The sequence below is a fragment of the Colletotrichum phormii genome, assembly GCF_030913505.1.
Source record: "Colletotrichum phormii strain CBS 102054 chromosome Unknown BDP81scaffold_15, whole genome shotgun sequence".
Taxonomy (NCBI): Eukaryota; Fungi; Ascomycota; class Sordariomycetes; order Glomerellales; family Glomerellaceae; genus Colletotrichum; species Colletotrichum phormii.
Window position 1 is genome coordinate 356,525 of NW_026851457.1, and position 26,601 is coordinate 383,125.

General features: G+C 54.3%; 7 protein-coding genes across 7 annotated transcripts; 4 read left to right on the forward strand and 3 right to left on the reverse strand.

Annotated features, from left to right (window-relative positions):
- Positions 1–1,438: 1,438 nt before the first annotated feature.
- BDP81DRAFT_408135 (beta-glucosidase 6) lies at positions 1,439–4,237 on the reverse strand. Its single transcript, XM_060589037.1, has 2 exons — positions 3,552–4,237; positions 1,439–3,500 (listed from the first exon to the last, which is right to left on the reverse strand). Exons 1-2 carry the CDS (start codon positions 4,111–4,113, stop codon positions 1,927–1,929), a joined length of 2,136 nt encoding a protein of 711 aa, XP_060442911.1. The 5' UTR covers positions 4,114–4,237; the 3' UTR covers positions 1,439–1,926.
- A 406-nt stretch (positions 4,238–4,643) lies between these two features.
- Positions 4,644–5,910, forward strand: BDP81DRAFT_396290 (transketolase; the record flags this gene model as incomplete). The annotated part of the gene is made up of 2 exons (XM_060588167.1): positions 4,644–5,820; positions 5,873–5,910. 2 exons carry the CDS (start codon positions 4,644–4,646, stop codon positions 5,908–5,910), a joined length of 1,215 nt encoding a protein of 404 aa, XP_060442912.1.
- A 421-nt stretch (positions 5,911–6,331) lies between these two features.
- BDP81DRAFT_396291 (F-actin-capping protein subunit alpha) lies at positions 6,332–7,441 on the forward strand (the record flags this gene model as incomplete). The annotated part of the gene is made up of 4 exons (XM_060588168.1): positions 6,332–6,385; positions 6,457–6,818; positions 6,886–7,023; positions 7,099–7,441. The coding sequence occupies 4 exons, from the start codon at positions 6,332–6,334 to the stop codon at positions 7,439–7,441; spliced, it is 897 nt and encodes a 298-aa protein (XP_060442913.1).
- Positions 7,442–10,076: 2,635 nt separating this feature from the next.
- Positions 10,077–10,863, forward strand: BDP81DRAFT_56997 (cytochrome b5-like heme/steroid binding domain-containing protein). The gene is made up of 3 exons (XM_060596001.1): positions 10,077–10,349; positions 10,469–10,595; positions 10,691–10,863. Exons 1-3 carry the CDS (start codon positions 10,234–10,236, stop codon positions 10,853–10,855), a joined length of 408 nt encoding a protein of 135 aa, XP_060442914.1. The 5' UTR covers positions 10,077–10,233; the 3' UTR covers positions 10,856–10,863.
- A 1,795-nt stretch (positions 10,864–12,658) lies between these two features.
- BDP81DRAFT_324911 (transcription initiation factor IIE subunit beta) lies at positions 12,659–13,528 on the forward strand (the record flags this gene model as incomplete). Its single annotated transcript, XM_060584930.1, has 1 exon — positions 12,659–13,528. One exon carries the CDS (start codon positions 12,659–12,661, stop codon positions 13,526–13,528), a length of 870 nt encoding a protein of 289 aa, XP_060442915.1.
- Positions 13,529–13,830: 302 nt separating this feature from the next.
- On the reverse strand, positions 13,831–15,457 carry BDP81DRAFT_432576 (thioredoxin-like protein). The gene is made up of 2 exons (XM_060590796.1): positions 14,811–15,457; positions 13,831–14,568 (listed from the first exon to the last, which is right to left on the reverse strand). The coding sequence occupies exons 1-2, from the start codon at positions 15,127–15,129 to the stop codon at positions 14,081–14,083; spliced, it is 807 nt and encodes a 268-aa protein (XP_060442916.1). The 5' UTR covers positions 15,130–15,457; the 3' UTR covers positions 13,831–14,080.
- Positions 15,458–18,099: 2,642 nt separating this feature from the next.
- BDP81DRAFT_462769 (uncharacterized protein) lies at positions 18,100–19,543 on the reverse strand (the record flags this gene model as incomplete). Its single annotated transcript, XM_060593939.1, has 3 exons — positions 18,100–18,867; positions 18,917–19,056; positions 19,108–19,543. 3 exons carry the CDS (start codon positions 19,541–19,543, stop codon positions 18,100–18,102), a joined length of 1,344 nt encoding a protein of 447 aa, XP_060442917.1.
- Between the last annotated feature and the right edge of the window lie 7,058 nt (positions 19,544–26,601).

The following is a 26,601-nucleotide window of genomic DNA, read 5'->3' on the forward strand; positions in this document are numbered from 1 at the left end:
CGGATGGCTAGACGGCGCGACCCGTTGGGTAAGTTTTCCCATGCGCTTCTCGACGATTATTCAGCCCAGAACGCGGTTCGCTCTTTTGAGCGGAAGCACACCCCGGACTAGGGTGGATCTCGTCATCGCGGCGAAAGGGAATAAGAGAGGAGAGGAGAGGTGAGGAGATGGAGAGGGGCATGCAGGCGTGTCATAGAGCCCCCTGGTGCTATGGGATGGATGACGCTGAGTTGGACCCTCCATCGCCTTGGGGATCTTCCAGTCCTGCATCGGAGCCAACAGCCTATTCTTGAGAGAGCGGATGGAGGGGGTCCAATGAGAGGGACCTTCAGTTGTTCGGCGCTGGTTCGCGCGAGTTTGCAATTGTAGCATTCTTTGGCTGCATTTGCGTTGGCCAAAAGGGTGGTGACTGAAAGGTGACGGGGTTCTCTCGGAAATAAACCGCCATGAGTATGACGTCGGAAGAGCCGAGATTCACCACGACCTTTTTGGGCTCATTCCAGACTTTCACAGCTCGCGGTTGCTCACTCAGTTAGCGCCAGCGGAAAGAGACGGGGGGACCCTCGGCGTCTGGGACAGGAGGCGCCTGTCACCTCTTGTCACTTCTGCAACGAGTCACAGTCGCTAAAATTGGCCCTGTAACCCTTGGTCTGTTCGACGATTCGAGGAAACCTACGTCGAGAGGTGGCGCTGAGAAGAAACCCAACCCGTCTTGGCGGAACTCCACTCACGGCTGTTAGACGCGGCCCGATGGAATGGTCCACCGATTACAGATACCTGTCACAGAGGACGTGCGAATCGCGATAGGCTTGAGGTCCATCTCCCCATCTATCATACTTTTTGTTAGCTTCCGAGTCTCTCTCCCCCCTCTTTAGATCTGACGAAATTGGTTCAGACTGCTCGGCATGTGGGCTTGTTTAGGTGTGGTCGATCCCCCGCTTTCTTATGTTTGCAGGGCCCAGTAGGGAAAATAAAGGGAACAAGCTGGATTGTCACATTGCCACTTTCGCTTCTTTCGTAGAGGGCCGAAGCCGCGAGAGGGTTGTCAATTGTCGGCAGCTTTTCCCGGCGCCGGGCGACCGTTACCTTGAGGTCTCCAGCTCAACCCAGTGTCTGTGCGTATTTCCAATTATTTTCTGACAGCTTTGCCACACACACTTTCCCGTTAACATTTGGGGCCTTTTCTCCCCGCCGGCGCCGGTTGCCGGTCGGGGCCTTTGGGGGTGGTTTAGATCGGTTAGGACTTTGAACAGTAAGGAAAAAACCACGTGTTTCTGATTTGTGATTGAGAGCCGTGGAGATGCGTTTAGGCTGAGTGTTTTCCTCGGAGTTACGATGAGGATTGGTAATACACACATTCACTAGCACTTGTCTATGATTTGCAACATTTGAAGCTCACTAACAGAACGAGACAGAATAGTGAGGTAGATGAGGCCATCCCCGATGGTGCGTGATTTTTTCATCATTTCATTTCCTCCCTTTTTCTCTTTCTCTCTCTATCTACTTTGATGGAGTTGAAATCATGTGCGGTCTCCATTGGCGTTATTATCATACATGAGCCCTTATTCATCCTTTCCCTCCGTATCTTTACTTACATGATCATCATGAACCCCAGCTAGCTATTCTTTCTAGTATACTTATGTTTCTCTCGCTTTCGTTGATGTTGATGTTGAAATGCAGTTGCTGAACCCTTGAACCCCGGAAATAGGGGCAAATGACAAGAAAACAATAAGAAGCAAAAACAAAAACGCCCATTGCATGCAAATAGCATATATGAAAACCCCGGTACGCATGTCGTCGGACAACCAAACGCACGTCGTCGACAACAGAGTCGCACAACCAGGGGCCCACCCACCAAGAACGAGCCTCCGGACCTCCGGTACGGAACTTCCGAACCGTATCCAGGTTTCCCTCCATCCCATTCTCTCACATCCGGTAGGTCTCCGCCAGGCTCCCAAAGTCCGGCACGGTCCCGGAGCAGTCAAAGTCCCGATCATACGCCTTGGCCGGCAGGATCCCGGCCGCGAGGCCCTTTTTATAACTCCACAGCGGCGCGCTCTCCGTGTCCCACGTCCAGTACCACCACCCCCACCCCTTTTCGAACGAGTGCATCTGCGCCTCGGCAAACATTTGCAGAAACTTCTTGTAGTCGCTGCTGAAGCCGCCCGCGTCGCCGTTGGCCGTGTCGCAGTCGCACTTCGAGTCCTCGGTCGGACACCGCGGCTCGAGGATCGACGTCGTCGCGTTGCCCGTGTTGTAGGTGCCCGTCCACCGGTTGCCCCAGCCGACATTCGTTAAATGTTTGGCGCAGTCCGTGTCGGCTTGGGACCACTCGGCGAACAGCGTCGGGCCGTAGCCCGTGGAGGTGTCCATGGATTGCTCCGTCTGCTCCGTCCACCCGCTGCAGGCGTACTCGACCTTCTTCTTGTGCGTGTAGACGATTTGATCAGTGTTGAAAATAACGTACTGGTGCACGTCGAGCGCGAGGTCGCTGTAGCCCGTCAGTTTTCCTTGCCAGTTGGCCAGGCCCATGAAGCCGTCACCAAAGACGACGACGCCGCCGATGCCGTTGCCCTTGACGAGCTTGTAGGCCTGCGCGGTCCACGAGACGACGTCGGCGTTGTTGAGGTCCACGTTGCGCGGCTCGTTGGCGAGGCCGTAAAAGGCGATGATGTTTTTGTAGCGGTCCTGGGCGAAGAACTTGGAGAGGCGGTCGTGCATGTCGAGGCTGCGCTGGGCGTTTGTCGCGCCGTCGGTGCCGTTGAGCCAGCCGATGGCGCCCTGGCGGCCCGAGTGGTTCCAGCCGTTTTGGCTTCCTGGCAGCCCGTGGACGTCGAGATTGACGCGGAGGCCATACTTGCGTGCCCACTCGATGCCGCGGAGGAGGTAGCGCCACGAGGTGCGGAAGAGGTAGGGGTCGCCGTCGTAGACCTCGACGGCCCAGTAGTTGAAGGGGATGCGGACGTGGTCGAGACCGGCGTCGGCGATTTCCTTGAAAGTGGACTCGGTGACAAAGGTCGAGTAGTGCTTCTCGAGCACCTCGGCCGTCTGCTTCGTGCCAAGGTGGTTGCACAGCGTGTACTCGTCAATGATGCCGAGGCGGGAGTCGTAGTTGAAGAGGGAAGGGGTGATGAAGGGCTCGAGGTTCAGCCAGCCGCCGACGTTGACGCCGCGAGCGGGCCGTGAGCCGTAGGAGTCCCAGGCGTCTTTGAGCGCCGGCACCTTGTCGTTTGCCTTTGCCGAGTCGTCCCAGTCGGTGTAGAGGCCCATGACGGGCAGGTCGCCGACCATTTGATCGGTGAAGGTGACGTTGAAGTCGGTTGTGTCCTCCCATGACCACGGATCGAGGTAGGTGCCGCGCCACTTCATCGGGACGCTGTCCTTGTTCCCGTCGTCGAGGGTCGTTTTCGTGTTGCTGCTCTTGTTGTTGTTCTTGCTGACCACCACCGCTACTACGATGATGATGATGAGAAGCACTAATGAGACACCGAGGCATATCCCTGTCGGGTGGTTAGTCAATGTCTCCATTTTCACGACTCGAAGCAACTTACAAAGCTTCTTCCGCTTCTTTACCGGTTTCGGAGGGTCTTCCATGAGATATTCCTTCTCGAAGCTGTGGTCGGAGCTGTTCCATCCTCCACCTCTCAAATGCCCTCGTGACCGTCCCTCCTCCATGATAGCGCCGCTAACCACACGTTTCTTCTTGTTCTTGTGCTCTTTCCTGGGCTTCTCATAGACCACTTCCCTATCCTCCTCTCGCCTCACCCTCTTTGGTCGTTCTGTGGGCGCATCCCGGTAGGCGGCTTCGCGTCGTGCCCTCCGTCTCTCCCGCCGTTCTGCATCTGCGTTGGCGTCCCTCGATGGCTTGCCACCGCCCGCGCCTGACTCTTTCTTCTCCCTTCTCTTTTGCCTCTTGACGTTATCCTGGTTCAGCTTCGCCAATGCATCCACGGATAGCGTTTGTGATCTCCTTTCGTCCCTGCTCTCGCCCGAGTCCGTGGCCGGCCGTCTGGATCCCTCTGCGCGCGATCGTCGTTTCTTGTGATGGTGTTTCTTGCCCGATGAGTCTCGTGGTCGATGCGACGACGGCCTCGAAGATTCACCGGGCGCCATTTTTCGTCGTAAATGTCGTCGGGTGGGAGATTTTGCCTAGGCGCCGTTGCACTGGAATGTTTGCGCCTCGGATGACATTCCTGGCGTTCGTTGAAAGATGCGGTTTTGCGGGAAATACGTATGCGTTGTGGACTCGTTGGCTCTCGCTTGGTGCCAAGGTACCAAGGTATTCCAATTCCACCTGCCTTGTTTTTTGGAGGTGCATTGGCGCATCGGCTGTTGGCAGGACAACAATCGACCTGAGCTCTGACGCTCTGCGCCCCAGTTTCTTCTTATCAAGGCGTTAAGTGGCTGCAGGGGGGTTGTGGCTGACAGGAGCCGCTTCAACCCCGCGAACGCCGTCGCAAGCCGAAGATTGACTTACATCACCCGCCATCCTTCGGGTTAGCAACGAGGTGCCTATCTCGTCTGAGCCGGCTCCCGTCTCTCAATTCCCTTCATCTCTACGGATAGAATTCACACAAACCACAAGGCATTGGCATCTTGGAAAGGTTTCTTTGGGCTCTCTATCTGTCTCTGTACCATTTACAATGAGGTCGTCGTCAATTTCATTACGTCCACTGCGGCGAGCGCTGGCGCCGTCGGTATCGACACAGCTGCTGTCGCCCCTTGTTGCGGCCCCCCGGCTCTACTCGACACACCCGCCCAATGCGAAGCTCAACATACCCGTGGACTATGCGACAACATCACTCCTCGCGCACTCTTCACAAACTGCTCTCGGCACGGCTGAATTACCGGCGGAGGTGCGCGATGGCACGACCAAGAAGATGAACCTGTTCCAAGCCATTAACGACGCTTTGTCCATCGCCCTGGCCGAGGACGACTCCGTCATGGTCTTCGGCGAGGACGTTGCCTTTGGCGGCGTCTTTCGGTGCACGATGAAGCTGGCAGAGACTTACGGTGCCGACCGCATCTTCAACACGCCATTGACGGAACAGGGTATCATGGGTTTCGCTATTGGCGCAGCCGCGGAGGGTATGCGGCCCGTTGCGGAGATTCAGTTTGCCGACTACATCTACCCAGCCTTTGACCAGCTTGTCAACGAGGCGGCAAAGTACCGGTACAGAGACGGCGCCTGCGGCCGGAGCGTCGGCGGCTTGACCGTACGGATGCCCTGCGGCGGAGTTGGCCACGGCGCCCTCTACCACTCCCAGTCACCCGAGAGCCTGTTCACGCACATCCCCGGTCTACGGGTGATCATGCCACGGTCACCTCTACAGGCCAAGGGTCTGTTGCTGGCGGCTATACGCAGCAATGACCCGTGCATCTTCATGGAGCCCAAGATTCTGTACCGCGCAGCCGTCGAGCAGGTGCCCACGGGGTCGTACACTCTACCGTTATCCAAGGCGGAGGTCCTGAAGGAGGGCAAGGATGTGACGATTATCTCGTACGGACAGCCGCTGTTTACGTGCATGTCAGCCATCCAAAAGGCCGAGGAGGAGCTGGGCATCTCTGTCGAGCTCATCGATCTCAGGACGCTGTATCCCTGGGATAAGGAGACGGTGTTTCAGAGCGTGCGCAAGACGGGTCACTGCATCGTGGTGCACGAGGCGATGGTGAATGCTGGTATCGGTGCTGAGGTTGCTGCCACGATCCAGGAGGATCCTGATACCTTTTTAAGGCTGGAGGCGCCGGTTGCAAGAGTTGCTGGATGGAGCATCCACACTCCGTTGCTTTATGAGAAGTTTAACATTCCTGATGTTGCTAGTAAGTGTGATCTCTCCGGTCTATTATGTTCAACGGTTTCTAACGAGTCCAGGGGTTTATGACAACATCAAGCGGGTTCTGGATTATTGAGGCCTGGTTAGGGACCAGGGGTGATGGGGAAAACAACAAAAAGAAAACTCGCAACATAGCACATACCCTTAATGACATGCCATTCATCTTCAGAAGTCTTGTTCCGGTAGCATCAAAAATGTATTAGATGCAAGTGGCAGTGAATCCATCGACATATTCGCTCCGTGATGACAAAGTACACAATGAGCCCACTTCCTTCCGCTCAAGTGGAGGTCTCGCGCTAACAATTGACACCCTTTCCCAGCCAATCCGCCCCTCCCCATGTCCCGCCTCCAACTGCCCCGCATTACGTTTCAACGTTCGAGTGAGGCAGACAGCTCTTCATCCACTCCGTCCAGCCGCAATCGTCACCGACTTAACGACCGACTGATTGCGCGACCAGAACCATTTACCCCCCGCCGTACCGGATTACAACCTCACAATGTCCCAAGTCGAGACCGTGTCCTCCTTCGTGGAGGGCGCTCCCCCAGGCGAGGTACCTTCCTAGCTCTCCCTACTACGCGCATGACGTCGCGAACCACACCCCAAGCTGACCTCGATTTGAAGCTCGCAGATGTCATTGCAGGTAAACCGCACTCGTCCTCCCAACGAAACTACCTCGAAGACGAAGAGACCAAGAGCTCCGAACGAATTGCTAACCCCGGCCAAGATATCAAGTCGCTCACCGTATCGGACCCCGAGATCGTGTCCAGCCTCGAGCCGGCATTCGAGAAGTACAACGAGGAACAGTTCGTCACGGTGAAGCTGCCCGGCGGAAGCCAGCAGGTGATCGTCAGCTCCCACAGCTCGCTCGGCGACGGCCAGTACTTTGACGTGGAGAGCTCCACGAGCTTCTCCTTTGACCACACCACACAGAAGGCGAGCAGTGTGCAGAGCTACGTTCTGGAGAGCGCCAACTCGGACTTGATGTAGGTTTTTACGGGAATGAGAGGGACGAGATGAGGGCAGTGATGCTGAGAGATACTACGCAAACAGCAAGTCGACGTTGAAGAGCCTCGGCCCCTATGTCCAGGAACACTTCCCCAACGCCGCGTACGGCGTCTACCCTACCGAGAACGATTCCAAGGTGGCAGTCATTATTGTCTCGAACAAGTACTCTCCCAACAACTTCTGGTAAGCTACCCTACAGAGCCTTCCCTAGGCTTTTCCAACCGCCACGGTGCACACTAACACATGGGTACCCAACAGGAATGGCCGCTGGCGATCCGTCTACATCTTCGACCCCTCCTCCGAGGCCCTCGAGGGCTCCGTCAAGGTCGACGTGCACTACTACGAAGACGGCAACGTCCGGCTGCTCACGAGCCGGCCCAGCCAGGCGTCGGTCTCGTCGGGCACGGGCGCGGGCATCGTCAAGGAGATTGCGGCGTCGGAGAAGAAGTACCAAGAGGAGCTCAACAGGGGGTTCACGAACCTGAGCGAGGGCGCGTTCAAGGGCCTGCGACGACAGCTGCCCGTGACGAGGCAGAAGATTGAGTGGGACAAGATTACCTCGTACAGGCTGGGTCAGGACATTGGCGGCGGCCGGAAATAGAGGGACGGCGGGAGACAGATGGGGAGAGGGGAAGAGGAAGAGAGTCTTTGATTGTTAAGGGCTACTACATATAGAGTGTTTGCTCGACTGGTGCATTCAGCATGCAAAGCTAGGAATGGGTTAAAAAGCTTTCTTTTTCAACACATCACTTGGCTGCTTCTTGTGACAATGGTTGTTTTACTGACGGCAATTTCACAGCCTTATGTAAGTCGTAAAGATACATGCATCATACCCACGTGCGGTTGTGGGAAGCTTGTAGATGGACAAAAATAGACTACGGAAGTCGCTCCTTACTTCAACAGAAGATCTTGAGTTAAATTTGGCAGATCTAGAACGTAGCTGAATTACCCCTTTCAGCCCGCCCATTGCCTTGATTATCTACGAATGAGAGAAGGGACTGTACGGGTTAGACGAGACGTTTAGCCAAACCGGCGGGAATTACCCAATCGGGTAACATATCGCGATGCCCTTTCCAACGACCGCAAAAAAAAAAAAAAGTTATCGCAGCCGATTATCTCAAGAGCTGCATCTCGTTTGCTTGTTTTTACCCCGCGCGTTCCCCGCCTTTTGCTCATTACCAAGTCGTAAGTGGGAGGCTTAAAGGGAATGACGATACCGGAGGGACGGAGACCGCACGGGACTGCCTCGGCATCATCCCGAATTTCCCGAACGTGATTGCGGGATTGGGGGGATGTGGCTAGGTTCCAGGCGGTTTGGCCTAGATTTGTCAATTTTCAGGAATTTCGGCCGGGGAGGTTAGGATTGGTCTGGTGTTGTGGCCTTCTTCTTTATGTATTCCGTGTGTTCATGATGAGTGAAGTAATGTTCCGTTGGAGAGACTGGACTGTCCGTATGCTCCGTGGGATCCGGACTCTTTTAATGGTCAGTGATCAGTCCGTCCGAAGTGTGTATGTGTATGTGTGTGCGAGGTAAAGATATGCAGTGTAGTAGTGTATCCCGTACGTGCGCCCAGCTGGACCAGTCCAGCCCGCCCAGGAAAACCCCGCGGAACGGCGCAGATAAGGCAAGATCCGAACGGAACGATAGCGTCAGGATTGGCGACGAGGGGGAAGTCGCAGAAGGCAAGGGTGGGGACGGCATGTATCCTCGTGGAAGCGGGATTTGGGAGTCTTTGGATTCGCTGTAATGACCTTGCAGCGGTACGTGTGGGCAATTCGCGGGACTGGTGTTGCAGTCGGGCTGCTCGTGAACCACCGTACCGCGAGAAGCAACAAGGAAGCCTAGGAAGCAAGCGGCGATTGGCAATGCGAGTTTACGAACACGAATAACTGGGGACTCGACCCCGGAGACATACTGCGTAGGCCGTGCCGGACGGACAACTCAAGACCCTTGTGTATTACTGCGGTATAGTACAGACACTCGGTGTGCTGGCACGCTGGCTCATGCTTGGGGGGGGACGTTGCAGTCGGTTTCCTCCAAGATTCCTGTAATACGGGCTGGGTCACATACTGTGTGTAAAAGGGCCAGTTGAATAATACGACGGCCACGGTAGCGGACCCCGATGTGATTCCGCCCCGTTGGAGCATTGGAGGGGCCATGCGTTTCGAAACGAGCTAGCAATCCGCTCTCTTTCTCAAAAGTGTTGATCAACCGCGGAAGCTGGGGGCGGTAAAGAGGTGGAAGACTAGGTAGGTGCGGAGCACCCCAGTACTAAGCGGCGATGGTTTAAGTTTTGCAGCGGGAGCCCTGACTCGACATTTTCGCTTTGAGAGTATCAACGGGCGGGGTGAAAGTGAAGGAGACTTGGCTGTCCAGGAAGGGCAGTTTTACCTAGGTCCTAGGTCCCGGTTGACGGGTATGGCAAATCGACACGGGTGTTGTAGGTGATTATTATACGGAGTACAAATAAATACCTTGGTCTGAAAGGCAAGGTATTGGGGTAAGTATGTGACGAATGTGTAGTATGCATCAAACGGTGGCGGCCTTGGAAGGTGTCAAGTGTCTGGCTGGGGTTCAACTACCCGAGTGCGACGCCGAGAAGGAGGCCGGCAAGCTTCTCCTCTCCGGACTAAGCAAGAAGGCCATGGAACTTGTGGAAGTAGTCGGGTCCTTTCTCTCTATTGTCACTTGTCTACGAAGGCAGTGTTCTGTTCTGACTCTCTCCCAAGTTCCGCCAGCTAAATTGGTTCCCCCCTTTGAAATCGCACCTTCTTCCTTGTGCTTCGGCCTGCGGCCTGCCTTACCTCTCCAAGTACCCCCAGCCCACATTTACTTCCAGCGAATCACGGCAACTGTGCACTAATTTCTCCCTCTCCCATTGGCTCAAGGAACTGTCCACCCCTGAGCGGACCGCCGGTACCCTCTTTCCTCCAAGCCCACCTCTGTGCTAAGGTACCTATTGTGAGGTGTCCACAGTCCATCAGTGACCGCTTGGTCCCAGCAGAAGCTTCCATCAGCTGTCAGTCCCAGTCCGAGTGCTGCGCTTTCCCCCCGATTTTTAACGGGGTCCCGCGATAAAGCAGTGTGAACGGGCTCAACAACATCCGAGAGACCTCCTTCTCGTCCGACTCCTTTTTCCTACTTCCTTCTGCACCAAAACTCCTCCTTCTCTCACCTAATCACATCCTCCCAAGCCATCTTCTCGCCTGCAATTATTCCCCTCTCGCCCTGTGCTGCACAAACCGACTCGAATTCTTCACACCGAATCCTAGCTAAACAGCAAGGACCCTCAACAAACTTCCCACCCCTCCGATAAACAAAGAAGGAAAAAAAAAAGGAGCCACGTTTCCCACCAACAATCCTTTGCGGTCTCTACACACAAATCAGTCACAATGGGCGCTGTCGAACTCACCTACCAGGATGTTGCTGAGCACAACACCAAGAAGGACATCTACATGGTGATCCACGACAAGATCTACGACTGCACCAAGTTCGTCGACGAGCACCCGTAAGTAACCAGCTAGATCTGCTTCCGCCCCCGCCACTCTTGCGCCGGTGGCCCTCCTCTGGAGGGTTTCAATCTCTATTCGATTAGTACTCCCAACTGACTTTTTTCTTCCTCCACAGCGGTGGCGAGGAGGTTATTCTTGACGTCGGTGGTCAGGATGCCACCGAGGCGTTCGAGGATGTCGGACACAGCGACGAGGCCCGCGAGACCCTGGACCAATTGTACCTCGGCGACCTGAAGCGCCAGGTGAGTTCAAAACAAAACTCCGGTTTTGCCGTGATCGCGCGCGCATTGCCTAAGGCTACAGAACGCGATTGTACTGACCTTTCCTCCTCCTACAGCTCGGAGACCCTGCCCCCAAGGAGCAGGTCGCCGCCGCCAGCTCATCTTCCAGCACCGAGAGCCCCGGCTTCGGCATCGGCCTGTACGCCGTCCTCCTCGTCGGCGGTGTCCTCGCATACGTCGCCTACAACTACCAGCAGCAGCAACAGCAGCAGTCCGCATAAGATCCAAGCTAGCTGCTACGGTCTTGGACTTTTTTTCACAGCAACGCGGGAAGTGCTGAGGGGGGATGGGGCTCCCCAAAACCGCCGCCACTCCCCGAAAAGGGGGAACGAGGATGCGCGCGCCGCCTCGGCGACGAATGGGGAGGCTTCGGTCATTGTCTTCAACAGGCGGAAACTTATGTTTGAAGAGCGAGAGAAGGGGGGGCGCAAAGGTCTTTCAAAAGCCTTTGCGTCACCCTGAGGTCCCATGGATGTGTTATGAGCTGGCGCAGACGGGTTATAGGGGGAGCTTTTATTCAGCGGCAGAGGATCTGGCCGGTCGAGCAACGACTGAGCCGAATCTGCCGGGAGAAGATATGCTTTTAATAGAATATACGTTCTGGTCATGATTGTTTGTTGGAGATTCTGTACTGGATATACGGGGTAGTGGGCGTCGTTACGCTAGTTACACGGTAACGCAACCGTTCAGACCATCGCGTTCTCTGGTGATTGAACAGGCCCTTCAGCAGTGAGATGAACATATGGGAGCTTTCGGTGTGGCAATTAAGAGTACAGTCACGATAATCTTACACGCGGAAAGAGTGAGTTTGATCTGTTACAGTCTCGTGAGTTGCTACATGCTTGAGTTTACAAGTTGCCTTGAGAAACCGACCTCTTCTCCCAAGAAAGCTACCGCTCTTGCGTCAAGCTGCTGTTTCCACGAGCAAGCGTGGCCCGTGCAAATTATGACCCGCATCCAGGTCCCTTCGCTGTCCATCTCGGAGACTCAATGTGCTGGAAACCCATTAGCTCGGAATTTTTTGCTTGACAGGCGGAATCGGGGCGTCTCCATATTCCGAACCAACCGGATCTCACCGTGGCTGAGTTACCTCACTATCCAGTCTCCACTCATTCACCAGCCACGTCCGTGCGCCACATTTTCGAACGTGCCGTCCTAGAGAATTGAACTGACGGCAGGCAGGCAGGCAGACATCCTACAATTCATTACCTTGAATCGACAAAGCAGCTTTTTCTCGCTGCTTTCCCACTCCGGCTGCCAACTTCACGTCGCGGACGACTATCTGCGGGGGATAATCGAAACGGGAACAAAGATCACGGATATTTGCAGGCTTCTGGGGCGAACGGCGATCGACTCGAGGGAATACGGTCGGCGACTTTGGAGGCTGAAGCTGGAAAGCTCGACGATTGCAAAAAAGGACGGCAACGGTGCGAAGCGCGAGCGACGACCAATCCGGATTGAAACGAAGGAGTTGGGCTCGGCTGAGACGAAGGAGGAAATATTGCGAAGGGCCTCTTCTGGCAGCATCTCCTTTGCGGCAAGGCGGTCTTCGACGTGGTTGCCTTTGAGCATCGCAGGTCGGCTTTCGGGGGGAATTTTCCAGCTTCCTACGACGCCAACGAAAAGCGAGACCTTTCGCACATTCGATTAGAGGCCAGACGAACCCGCCGCGTGGAATACCGTGACGTTGGGAAGGTTCTCGCAATCCTTGGGTCCAGACGCAAGCGGTCCACTTGCGCTACGATTTGCGCCGGAGATACGTCGAATGCTCAGTATAGCCACCACTTTTCGGCCAGTCACGTCGTAAATCAACCTACGACTACACCTTCTGGCGCAAGGTTTTGGATAGGATCTCTTCCTGAGGCCACCACGCTCGTCTTATTACTAGACATCGTCCTGAGCTGTCGGCCCGTCAACGACTATCCCGCAACGAAAGCCACGAGCTTCGCAAAGACCATCAACTACGACATCGAACACCCTCCAAATCGCCCATCATGTCTTCCCTCCTCGAAAAGCAGAAGGCTATGTTCAGCAGCTCGCTGGCCTCGGCCGCGAGCAAGCTGCAATCTAAGAGCACATCTCTCGCGCCGCCGTCACCCTCCCCGTCCGTCGGCAGCACGGCGTCAGCATCCAAGAATGACACCACCGCATCGGGCAAGCGGAAGCGCGACCCCAACGCAATTGTGTACTCGCAACCTCAGAACACTAGTTTTGGTCAAGAGGTCTTTACGCAGATGCAGTATGCCCTGGAGTGGCTCAAGGGTAAGGACGAGCCCAAGACGGCGGCCGAGATCTTTGACCACCTGGGTCAGACCCGCAGCACCGACAAGCACAAGCAGCAGCTGGTGGAGGGCATGCGGCGGCACCCCCGCATCCAGTGGGTGCCCGACCCGAAAATGTCGGAGCAGACGTGGCGGACAGGCACGTACGTCCACCGCCCCATCATCCCCGGCGTCAAGAACAAGATGACGCTCCTGCGGCACCTGCAGAGCAAGCGGGACGCCGAGGGGACCAACGTCAAGGACCTCAAGGACGGGTGGCCTGACTGCGACCAGGCGCTGATGGAGCTGGAGCGCGAGCACAAGATTCTGATTGTGAAGACCAAGAAGGAGCAGCACCCGCGCGCCATCTGGCTCGACGACGCGACGCTGCACCACCACGTCGACGACGAGTTCAAGCGCATGTGGAACGTCGTCGAGGTCCCCACCACCGACGATATCGTCAAGAAGCTCGTCTCTGTTGGGCAGAAGCCGGCTAGCGCCGATCCTAGCACTATCAAAAAGGTCGACTCCAAGAAGCAGCAGAAGAAGCGGGCTGTTAGGCGCACCGGCAAGACGACCAATACGCACATGGAGCATCTGCTCAAGGATTACAGCCACATGGTGAAGCGGTAGACACACGAATTACCCCCCAGTGTTTATATACAGGGAACTGCATTTCGAATCGGCGTTTTGGGTTTTGGGCGGCGGAGAGAGACGACGAACGGACGGACATACTTCATTTGGCAAAGACTCGGTTGCTACCCTTTTTTCGTGTCTAGTTCTTTTTCCTTATAGACGAGTGGGTGGGTTCACGATGGGCTTTTGTGCCGCAGTTGATGCAGAGGGCATGCATTTCGCTCATGCAGCATGCAGAGAACTAAGAGAGAACCCCCCTCCCCCCCCCCCCCCCCAAAAAAAAAAAGACAGAAGAATGATGAATATCCAACATTATTGCATTCTTTGACGCTGCGCTATGGGAAATGATGTTATTGCCACCGCAATGCCATATCGCTGACCTCACCGAGGAAGAAAATAAGACCCAAACTAACAGACAGGACAAACCACCAAGCCCCATATCCTCTTCCTTCATCATATTCCCTTCTCTCGCCGTAGCCAAGGTATGTAGCAGCAAAGCAATATCCTCTCACAGAAGGGAAGAAGCCCCTCCCCAAACCACCATCAGACTCAATGGCCCTCCGTAACCCGCTCAAACACCCTCAAAAACACATCCGGCTCCTGATTCCCACCAACCCTCCACCTGCCCTGCACCGTAAACGTCGGCACGCCCGTAACGCCCGCCTTTCTCGCGCCCACAACCTCCTCATCCACCACTTCCCCCGCGCGATCGCTATCGAGCGCGGCCTCGACGTCAGCCTCATCCAGTCCCGCCGCGGCCGCCGCCGTCTTGATGAGGTAGTTCCTATCGGAAATATCGGCGCCGAGTTCAAAGTGGCCTCGGAAGAGCGCCTCGAGGAGCCGGTCTTGGGCTAAGGGTCCCTTGGAGACGAGGGCGAGCCGTAAGAGTTTGTGGGATTGGCGCGAGTTGCCGGTGCGGCCTGTGACGTTTAGGTTTATGCCGGCGGCGGAGCAGACGGAGGTTACGCGGGCTATTGCTGTGGGGAGGTCGCCTGCTAGGGAGAAGCGGGTTGTGTACATTTCGCGTTTGTCGTAGCCTTTTTTTTTATATGGGATATGTTAGTGGAGGGATTGTTTTACTGTTTGGTGCTGCAAAAGTTTGATGGTATGGTGTTGAGTTATTTGAGGTTGGGTTGTGAAGATTGGAGAATGAGAAGAGAGCGAGGTTGTGTTTTTTGCGTGTAAGTGAGGGTGGAGAAGCGTGCGTGAGGCTTTCGCCCGCTTGGCAGCCATTGGGGACGGATGTTCATGTAAAGCCTAAGAGAGAGTGAGAACATACCTGTGCTCTTCAACGCCGGGCTCAGGTAGAACGGCTTCCAGACGACCTCGAACTCGGTAGAGGGGTCCACGGCGCGGTATTGTGAGATTGCGCGGTCGAGATTTCTCTTGCCGACGTAGCACCACGGACATAGCAGGTCCGTGACGGCCTCGATTTTGATGACCGGCATTGCTTTTGTCTCGATGGATGATACGCCTCTTGAAAGTGTCGTTGTCAAGTTTCGACTTATACTGACGAAGAGGGGGTTGTGACGCCCGAGGGTGAGATGGATGAATGGCGATGAAGATTGGCGGCAGTGTAGTAGTCTTCGTTGGACCATACGATGGCAGACCGCTGGGGGAACAAATATGATGAGTTCGATTTGGATATCGACCTTGCAAGTGCTTGATGTATGATGATGAGTAAACGACCGATGAGAAAAAGACTCAAGGCGTTCGTTATGCCTTTCTCTCGCTTGTCTCTCGGTGCCGCCTAGGGCGTGCCTAGGGCGTGCCTAGGGCGAAATAAATGTATCGAATGGTCGGTCGCCTTTGATAGTGTAAGCCACAGGAAAATACAATTTGTCACTCCAAGGTTGAACTTGACAGTCCCGGTTCCAAAACTCTGTTCAGGGAAACACTGGAAGTGGAGGGAGGCTTTGGGATCAATCTGAACTGCTGCACCTTCTGGAATTCTTCGGAAACAGTAGTAGGAGGGAGAAGAAGCAGAATAAAGAAGAGGTGTGGGTATTAAAGTTTCCTTTTACACCTGTGTCCAACTCTGACAAGTTTTGCGGCGTCTTGCGGATATATAACAGGGTAATTTGCCCGTAGCCCCGTCATCTCATGGCTTTGCACCACCAGTCTAATCCCATTGTTGGCATATGGTGTCTGTGTGCATGTGTCTGCGTATGGGTGGTGGTGGTGGGCGCGTGGGTTGGGTGGGATAGTTTTGAAACCCAACGCAGAGAACAAAGTACCCAACTTGAAGAAACAAAGTACAGACGCAGACGTATTGGAATACTAATCAAACGACTTGTAGCTTGCTCAGCGGGCTGGGTGATTGATGAACCACGAATGCGCTCCCGAGAACGCGAGAGAGCGAGGGCCACTTTTCCCCCTTCTCGTTCTCTCTTTCTGTTTGTGACTATTGAACTAGGTATTCCAAGTTTCACCCCTGTATGACGGTGTCACCCTCGGATCAACACCAGATACTAGAGAATAATACATAATCCTTCCTTCGTCCTCCCGTCAAACCACGTTCCTCTCCCGAGAGAGAGAGAGAGACACACACACACACACACACATACAACCTCGTACTCTTGTCTCTTTCTCTAATATCGACGACTAATCCAAAGAAAAATGACCAATTTCTCCGGTGCAAGGTGGGAGGTGGGCGTGCTGATTCCCATCTCTACACAAAACCACTCCCCGAAACCGAGGCAAGAAAAGGGCGTCCAGAACGACAACCATCACGGCATCCCATCGCCCTGGGTTCATATATAACGTTATGACCGGGGAGATAACCATCAGAACCATTCGCAAAACCCCCGAATCATCTCGGATTCAAGACTGAAAATGTCAGATCCCACCGGATCCCGCCGGCTGCCCCCCTCACCTGAACGCGAACGCAAGGCTGCTTGGAGGACCAGAAAAAAAAGTTCACTAATCATTTTCCACACGGCTTACCACAGAAACTCGGAAAGCGCCAAGTTTGATTTGAATACGGAACTCGGAGCAACAGACGCCGTGTGCCTCGCTCCCCACCGGGTTTTGATTTTCTGATTATATCATCATTCCCGATTACATTTAAAAAAATGAAGGGAAAAAGGAAAGGTACGAGTGCGGAAAAGAAGGTGAAAGTACGGGAGTAGTAGAAAATCGCCTCGGATTCGATTCGTAAGTCTCGGCGCTTTCGGTTCTGGGGCCCGGGTTGCCGCCAAGCAGGTATTCTCTCTCTCGCCATTATTCTTGTTGTCACATAACCCAGACCGAGGACTCTCTTACTCTTTCCTAGCCTTCCAACTATTTTATTATTTTGAATGTCATTCCTCTCATCTTCCATCTTCTTAATGAAATAGAATGATGAAGTAGAATAGAAACCCATCTCATCTCACACAATGACCTCTTGGACTGGATGGCACCAACAACAATTACTTTCAGGTAGGTTAATCTCAAAAAGTAGTAGACCGCAAGCCCCCGGAAAACTCACGACAAACCTCAACCGAAAAGCCCTCTCATAAGACACCGAACCAGACCCCAATACCATAACGCACACTCACTGCCTGCCGGCTGAGCCCCTCCTCCTATAGAAAACTGTACTGAATGCAGCTTCACCATCTCAAGGATGGGTGATGAGTAAGAGACAACAAGTGACAGAAGGACAAGAGTGTGTGTATGCGAGGACTACCAAAAAAGTATGCACAACATCTACCAATCATTTTCGTAACATCTGCCCAGAAAAACGAACGCGTAACGCGCAACCTGTTCGCCTTGTAATACCTTTTTGCGACTTTTGCGACTTTTGTTTTTTTTCGGCTGAGAACCAACCAACCAACACCGCCAAGTGCAGCGTGCGTGGTGGGACACACGCCAACTCCGGATCGCCCTCGAACGGGATCTAGATTAATTTCCACCTCCACCGATGATGCACAGGCAAGCCGCACGCGGCAAGCAGATGCACGCACACACACTGACCAACATGGGATCGGTCCTAAAGCTCTCCCGGTCGCCTCACGGCTCTAGCTCCGCCTGTCTCAACTGCGAACCAGGAGAAACGTGCATACACACCAGGGGCAAGTAAAGATTGAGGAGAGAAACAGATTGCTGCGCGCATTCATTGTCTAGTACAGAGTACAGTGTTGCATACAAAATATTGCAAATAAAACACAAAAGAGCCACGTTCCTTTATCGAGCGAGTCTCCGCCAAATCCGTCGGCGTGCTACTCAAGAGCACGCCGTGTCCTGTCTGGGAACTCCTCCCAACCTTTTTTGCCTCCAGCCAATGCCCATGGAGACCCAGCCATCATGAAGTGTGCTTTCCGCCAGTCTATGATAACAAAAGAAAAGGCGATTGTAAAACGAACCGGATGACTGCCCGCCCCTTGGTATCTTCCTGACCTTGTCCCGGTGCAGCCCGCAATATTAAAGTTGTATGTTATTTACCGTCCCCGCCCTTGCCATGCACAAACTTTTCGTACCGCAAAAAGAAGATAAATCCACACCAAGGAAATCTTTTCAGCCATCCGCATTCCTGGCAACCCTCAAGGGCTTCAGGAGTGCGGCTAGCGATAGTGTTACATGAACCGTTCCTAATGAGCACCTGCCCACAGCTCGCTTTGACGACCCTTAATGTCATAGGCGCCAGCAGGAGGCTCGGTGCTCTGAGGGCGGCGGACCTGAGCTGGGTTGCCGTAGAACATCTGGCCGCCGAGCGAAGGCGCAGAGGGGTAGGCGTCGGGGTCGGGATAGGTGTATCCGCCGCCGTTGCTGCTGTGCGAGGGCGACGGCACGTGCGACGGAGACTGCCATCCAACGGAGCCCATGTGAGGGCTACCGCCAGCACTTCCGGGGCCAGAGTGCTGCTCGACGCTGGGCTCGAGTGTCGGAGGCGGTCCGTAGCTGGTGGGGTGCGAGGTAGGTCGCATGCCAGTGTTGTAGCCACCGGAGGAAGTCGATGCAGGGCTGCCAACATGCATGTCTCGCTGCAGGTGAACCGGAAGCGAGCTGTTGCCCATGTACTGGAACTCAGAGTTGGCTCGGTGCATGCTGTCGGCACTGGGGGACATTGAGAGTGTCCGCTGGCCAGGCGAAGGCGTCGTCAGAGGCGACCCGCGGTTAGACATGGCGTCTCCGTCAGAACGGGTCGTGTTCGCCTTGCCAGTAGCTCCGCGAGCAGCCAGAGCAGCAGCGGTAGCCGCAGCGGCTTCTTCTACCGTACCGGTATGGTGGTTTTGATGTCTTGTCAGGGTAGTACGGCGAGTGAACGTCTTCTGACAATCGGCGTACGGGCACTTGTACGGACGCTTTCCGGAGTGGATACGACGGTGGCGTGCCAGAGAACTGCTGTCGCTGAAAGGCTAGGGTATGTTAGCACACAGAAAGGATTCCTCGATGGAGTCAGCTTACCTTGCCACAGCGCTCACACATGTGAGGCTTCTCTCCGGTGTGGACTCGCTGATGAACAGTGAGTGCAGATCGCTGAATGAACTGCTTTCCGCAGTTGGGGAAATCGCAGACGTGAGGGCGGATTCCACTGTGGATACGTTCTGGAAGCAAAGTCAGCGATGCATCATCACAAATCTTCATGGACAACATACCGTGACGGGCAAGATCGCTTCGGCGAGCAAAGCCCTTGCCGCATGTGCTGCACGGGTAAGCCTTAGTGGGCTGCTGAGGAGCCTGCTGCTCGGGTGCCTTGTATTGAGGCATGCCCTGAGACATATCATGCTGAGGGATTCCGGGCAAGATTACAGGACCTGGTCCCATGTGGGAGACAGGCATCTGCATCTGCATTGGAGCGCCGACCATGGCGCTGGGCGATGGGTAGGAACGCGGAACGCCTTCCATTGCGTGACGGGAGTGTTGAGAGTATTCGGATCCATGGGGAGAACCGGCACGGTCCATGGGTGGTTCGGGCATGTTTCTCGCGGTGAGTTGGGGGAGTTGATGCATTTGACGTTCGGGAGTAGATCCGTTGTGAATGTGTTGCATAGCGGCGGCACCTCTTTGATTCATCAAGTTGCCAATGTCCATTACCTCGCCCGGAATAGGCGACCTCATATTACGGCGAAGAAAATCGCTAGCAATAGTCGGGATCCCTGCGTGGATAGCCAGCTTGGGATATGTTTTCGGACGGTTCTCGGCGTCAGACGAAGGTGACTTTGAGTTTATAAAGACTGCGCTGTCTAGAGAGAAGGTTGTTAGCATGGTGATCTTCCGAGGGGCGAAGGCTCTGAATAAGGGAGGTGCGTGAGGGCGAGGTTTTTGGGGGGCAGCACATCGCCACGAGTGGAAGCGTTTGAGCAGCCGCCGCAGGCAAGGTTGTGTAGAGTTATTGAGGGCGGGGGCAGCCTGGGCTGGGCTATGGCATGACTAGATGTGCCAGGAGCACCCGGCGGCGGGCCATTTGAATCAGACTGACGGGTTTCGCTCGCAGGCTTACCTTGTGCGGATGGTGGATGAAATCCGGGACAGACCGATCACAGATCACAGACCAGTATGTTGCTCGTTCTCGAAGTCAGGCTATCCACTAGACTTGAGCTTCGCCTTGACCGTACTGAAGAATTGACGATGTAGTCAATCGGATCTCTGATCGCAACGCTCGTTCGGGTGGATGTATTCTTGGTAATCGGAGATATATAGCGATTCCCAGTATCGTCACAACTCAGGATCGTGACGTGGCGCAATAGAAAAATTTGTTTGTCGGAGGCACAGCCCACTACGTATACGTCGAAAAGTCGCGGGGTCAAGACGTGTGCTGATCGCTCGTAGTATTTGAGGACAGAATGACGATGTCTTTCTTCCGGATATGCCTGGTTGAACCGAAGGGTGACGGAAAAGGAGAACGAGAGGGATAGTCAGGGTATAGAGGGCGGCTCAGTCAATATGACCTAGATGACGCGCCACTGGTTAGTGATCTCGTCGGCATCTAACAGTAGACAATCGAGAGAAAAGGTTGATGTGGCATGCACAGTAGAGCATGTGCGAAAGCCAAAGGATACGTGAAGAGGAAGAAAAAAAAGACTGGTGCCTCCGGACCGAGGGCTCGACCAGTTGTGTCGAGAAAGATGGGTGGGTGTTTGTCAAAGTTCGCGTATAGGTCTCGGACGAGAGATGAGGTAACAGGGGCCAAGAAACCTTGATCGGGGGTGCAGACGGTCCGGCAGGGTTAGGAAAGAAAAGTGGGTCTATGAGAGAAAGCGCGGGAAAAATTGCTGAAGCAGCACCTGGCAGGAGAGGCCAGGGCAGCCACAGCCAGGAGGCGCGGTAGGTGCAGGTGCATAGGTACGTATCGTTTGTGCAGCAACCGGCCGCTGGCACAGCCACAAGAATGGAAGACGCGGTGACAAAAGAATTCGCTTGCTGCTGTTTGACTAACGAGCGGAAGCAAGGTGAAGCCGAAAAACAAAACAAGAATGGGGTGGCAGTTAGGAGGGGAGAAAGAAAAAAACACTTGGGCTGTGACTTGAAGTTGACTTTGAAGTGTGATGACGAGGAATAGATGACAAGTGATGGTGTATGCAAATTCAAAAAAAGAGACAGGAAAAAAAATTTGAAGCTTCGACTTACTGGTGAGAGCGAGCACTGGGTATCTCAAGGTTGGGTATCCGTAGGCGTTGGGGGGGTTCTGTTCTGGCGTTGGAGATGGGAACGTTGCCCGTCGCAAGATAATGGGGGAATAGGACAAAAAAGAAGATGAAAAAAGAAAGCACGGTTGACTTGAGTTTTGTCGGTGCTGCAGAGGAAGTGTATGAATATGTATGGAGAAGGAAGTCGAGGTGAAGGGACAGGAAACAAGGTAGTGTAAGGTCGGCCCTTGGCTTGTTGGCGTTGGCGCGTTGGCGTCTCCGTAGGCGTTGGCGTGCAAAGGGTCGAGTGAGGGCGAGGGTGAGGGTCGAGGGTTCGAGGGTTGTGTGTGCGTTGTATGGGAAAGAGCAAGGGGGAAAGGTGAAGGGAAAAGAAGCTGTGACGCAGCAAGCGGAGCGCAGACAGGGACGGACGGACGGGGTTCGGCAGGTGTTATAAAAATGTCAACCACGGAGACGATCCTTTTAGTGAGACCGGGGGGAGATGGAAGAAAGGAAGGAATAATGGAAGGAAGGGGGGAGGGGTGTACGATGTAGGGGCACGGCACGCATACGGATACAGCTTGTTGTTGCTGGGCCTGTCTGCTGCTCCTGCTCCTGCACCTGCTCCTGCACCTGCTCCTGCTCCAGCTCCTGTTCCTGGACTGGTGTGGTTTGCGTAGTAAAACGGATCGGTGAGAAAAAAGAATGGGGTCGATACGTCGAGTCGTCGAGTCGATTCGGTACAAAGTATCCGTATGAATGACTGGCAACCTGGCTGGCTTGGCTTAGCTTTTGCTTTTGCGTTGTTGTAGCTTGTTGGATGGATAGAGGGAGGATTGGTGTCGGAAAGAAATAGTTTGTCCTTATTATCCTTATGAATTGAACGAGCTTGGTCGGAAATGCATGTACGAAAAGAGGTAGACAGACCAGACTACGGATATGAGAGATTGCAAAAAAAGAGAAAAGAGGACAGCGTGTGATATGAATACCTATCTTCCATGCAAATTGCTACATTAGCTGCTTGACCCATTGCACACACACACACGCGACCACACAACCACACATCTCACATACCTCAGATACCTTCCGTTTCTATTCGTAAGGTACGGACGATACATTCATACATCATACTCACACATGGACTTGCGCACACACGCACGTATCGTCAGTCTTGGAACAAGAAGAGAGGGTACATGACATGTCGAGAACCAGAGAGCGCACCCAGTACATGGGTACGAGAGCACAGAGGTACAACACACTTCACGCTCAGTACTTTTGCGAGCCACTTGGATACTTGGTTACTTTGGTAGTGCATGGAACGACCTTCATGCTAAGTTGAGGTAGGTACTTCGTACCTGAGGTACTCTCCAGGTCGGGCTGGTGTTGCCGCATGGAAAGAGCAACGACACATGAACTGATTATGGGTACGAGGGTGCGTGCCCCCTTCCAGGTTCCCCTGTTGTCTTCCAGCTCTCCACTACCGAGTCCCCCTGCAGTTGTACCTTCCTCACCCTTTTCTCTCTCTTTCTGCTTCGCCCATGCCCTGCTCCCTCTCTTTCCCATTAGGTTCCTCCGTCTCCTGACTGGCACCTGCTACCTTATGGTGCAGGTACCTCCAAGTGTGCCTGCCACAGGCTGCTCTTTCCGTACCTTGCCGTTGCACGGTGTACACAGTGCTGACAGTGCGAGGCCGATCTTGTCTCTTCGGCAAGTTGAACGGGGCTCCAGTGTCCCTGCCTCTGCTCCACACTGCTGGGCCTGCTCAACCTGGAGTCGGCGGCGATCGTCTCTGTGCTGCCGGTTGGGCCACCGCCGACCTTCAGGGGGTGTTGGGACCATCTTACGAGCTCGACCTATGCGTGAAGCGACCGTCTTTTGGTGTCTTCCATTTCCCATGTATCCATCTCCCAGAGAAAGAAGGGAGATCATAACGTGCTTCCATCACGGACAAATCCAGTGACGACAGACGTAGTGGCTTGGCTGAGGTAATTGACTATAATGAAAAGTGCCAGTGGCCAGATGCACCTGCCATGAGCACTGACTGATTGATGCCTCACAACGGGTGTACCTTACATGATGTACCTTATCCGTATTCCCAGAGAAGAAGTACCACGGCACAGCACCTTCTCCAACGTGAAGAATTCGTAATGTACGGACGTGTAGCGGCAACCGCACTCAACGTCCTGCTATGCTTTCTTACCATCTGACACGTCCCCGGTTCTGCTTCTTCTTAATTTGTCTTATGCCAAAACCCTGCGGCTGACTTTCGTGCTAGGTTCATGCTTTCGACGGTTTGCGGCTTGCCAACGCCGACGGAGCACCACTACACCACTGCCCTCAAGTCTCAACACGATGAACGCAATCGACAAATGGGCCGTTGACAATGCAGACAAACATCCCTCCTGTTGTCAGGCCCATCTGCAAGCTATGCATCATCAATGGACGAAAAGAGGAATAGGGGACCATCTTTCATCACTCGAATCCGCTACTGCTGTCACCTCCGCTGCCCATCATCATCACCCTCAGCCCGCCGCCATGCAGACCCAAAGTAATGTACGAATACCTCCATCCAACTCTCAGACTTCTCCCCCCTTCTTTTCTTCCTTCCTTCCATTCACTTCAGGGGCGCCTCGCCAAATCAACAAGCCTTGCTGCGTACCTTACGTATCCCTTTCGGATGCACACAGTATGCCCTCCGGCTGGCTGGCAGCTGGCTCGTCTAACACACCCCCCAGCAATGCTATTTGGCTTTTCTCTCGTTTTGCCTCGTCATCATCAAACAATCGGGTTATTTCTGCCATCATCTCCACCCCGGTAGTGGGTCACTCTTCTCCCACTCAGGGGCGAGAATGGCACATCCAATTTACCTTTCGCAACCCCACAGACAAAACCTACGATAGGGCGGACCAGGGGGTTGGGCGCTCGCATGTGTTTCCTATGCCTCGAGAGTCGAGAGTCAGGCCTTGCCTCTGTCGATTCGCTTTTACTCCGGTTCAGCACTTCACCAAGCAGCTCTCTGTCTCTCTCTCTTGCGTTGTTCTCCGTCGAGTTCAACAAACGACTTTGGGTCTATGATGGAATGCAAAACTTCATCCTGCTACCAGACAGACATCTATCTCAGCGTCTCTCTGGACAAACGGCTCAACCTGTATCGTCCACTGCACACGAATATGCTGCCCGCATATCGACATCTACGTCTGCCAGCAAGCATCTATTAGCGGCTACCCAACAGCACTCAAAGCTCGTCAGATAAGCTAGACTTGGCGGTGCTATGACCCTGCGCCAGAGGAATGTTCCAAAGCTTCCATGTGGTCACTCCCCTTCTCGATTGGGCAATCACCGTTGGCGCTGGCCGAGCACCCTCGAGCGTGCGCTGTCAATGAGGACAGACAGAGTGTGGTCAAAGCCACTCCATTTCGCAACGCCATTACGCCGCAGTACGGATACGGATACAACGCTACGGGTTCCAATACTGGCGATGCTGCTACCCATCCGCTGTAGTCTGTAGAGTACATCGCCAGTCCGAATATCCACCCTTGCTTTCCGGTTGCTACAAACTGCAAATGAGTACACTGATGGTTGACCGCACCTCTCTTTACCACTCATCTCCCACGAACCACGCTCATCAAGACAACCCGAGACCCGGCCGCCGCAGATGCTGCCAGTTCCCTCTTGTTTGCGCTGGCTTCCTCTCGGCGGCCGCTTCTACAAGTTCCATTGAAAATGCCATGGGCTGCAATGTTACGGCAACGAGGTGCAGAGTGCCATCTAATGAACGCTCGGACACCTCCAAATTTGCTACCGCCCTCAGAGCACGTATCAAAGTCGCGAAACAAAGTTACGCTGGAGCTGTTTGAACGCCCCCCTGCTTTTATTTCTTGCCCATTCCTATTCGGCTCTTGTCACTGACGTTTAGCGCAAAGCCAGGTCTTACGCCGTATGGATGCCTTAGCATAGCCAATCTCGATCCAAGGGCCCTGTAAAAAGTGCGAGGGTGCGACAGTACAAGGTGCAGGGGCTCCCGGCTGCTCCGCCACACCAAAGATTCAAAGGGGCATGGTCATGGAAGGGCTCCATTGCTTCTGGAAAAGATTGGCTGCTTGCCAAAAACTCTGTGGAGAGCCGTGTCAGTGTCGATGTCGATGCAGAGGCCCGACAATCAGGCACGAGCGGCTCGAGATTGACAAGATGGTTTGGCTGATGCCGTCACCGTTGTCATGTGCCCAACTATCGGAACCGGGGTCTGCCCACGGCTCTTGGGACGACAAACAGACTGGCACATTGGAAGAGAGACAGAAGGACAACGGCTGAATGACTTGAAATGGTTTCTCTCTCAAGTCTCGACGTCCTCTACGTCCGTACCGCTCACTGATCTTTTGTCTTTTTGTTCAACTGGACATCTCGGAAACCTACGGCAGCACTGTGCGGTTCTGGTCCAGTGTGTCTCTGGTAGGTCTCTGTCAAAGTACCCCGTACCAAATTTTGTAACGACTTTCCCAAGTTTACTAGAGGGCGAATACTTCTGCACTAAAACTCGGCAGCAGATGTGACAATACAAAAAGCAGAATCGAATGACGCGACGGGCGTACGTCGAATGTATTCTCGACGGATCGGGTCCCCTCGTCCAAAGCCCTACATCGGCCTCACCTAACCTGGGCAAGCTCATAGCAAATATGCATGGCTTGCCATGTACGAATAGCCATCACGCGTAAAGGTGCAACGACGACATCAATGATCAAGACGCAGATACCGCCTGTTTGGCGAGGATCTTCATTATCATTATGGAGGACTCTGCTTTCGGGGCCGCCCTCTGCGCGCAGGACAACTGAACATCAGAGCTAGGGAGCAACGGCCAAAAAGGGGTGTTGCCATCATCTCTGACAAGAAACCCACAAGGATGCGAGCACAAACCTGGCGCAAAGTTCAGTGCGTGGGGAGGCCTGGTGGCTCTCGCATGCAGCCAGGAGATTGATGCTAGGCCTAGCGGGGAAGGTTTCCAGAAGCCTTCTGGAAGGCATCGACGGCGTATGAGCCGCCGTGGAATTACAGCTGCGTCAAAGGGGTGGGCTGCGCCGCCGTCTCGCCGCTTCATCTGCGACGAGGGTGGGGTGCGCGATGTCAATCTATCCCTGGAAGGCCTCTTTCTCCTCTCCACTCCTTCTGGAATACTTCGAGAAGGTTGGACAAGTACAAGGGTCCCCGGGTAATTGGCCGACGAGCACAAGATTACACGGACTTTCTGCTGCACACGGCAAGGCCCCAGAGCCAGGCACCTGTGTCGTATCAGCCTTGAACCGGGGGACGCTCGCGCGCGCAGACTGGGGGTCCGTCTACCACTGGCCCATTGGCTGTACCAGTATGAGATCCATGGCAAAGGGGCGTGTGTCAAGAACGGGCCTTGGGACCTCAAACACGCCGTTGACAGCGCGCCGAGGGCTTTGGACGTATGTTTGTCGCCCTGGCCGCCCGTTCGAATGCTCGCATGGCTGCCTTGACTTGCGAACGGGACAGCCGGCTGCAGAG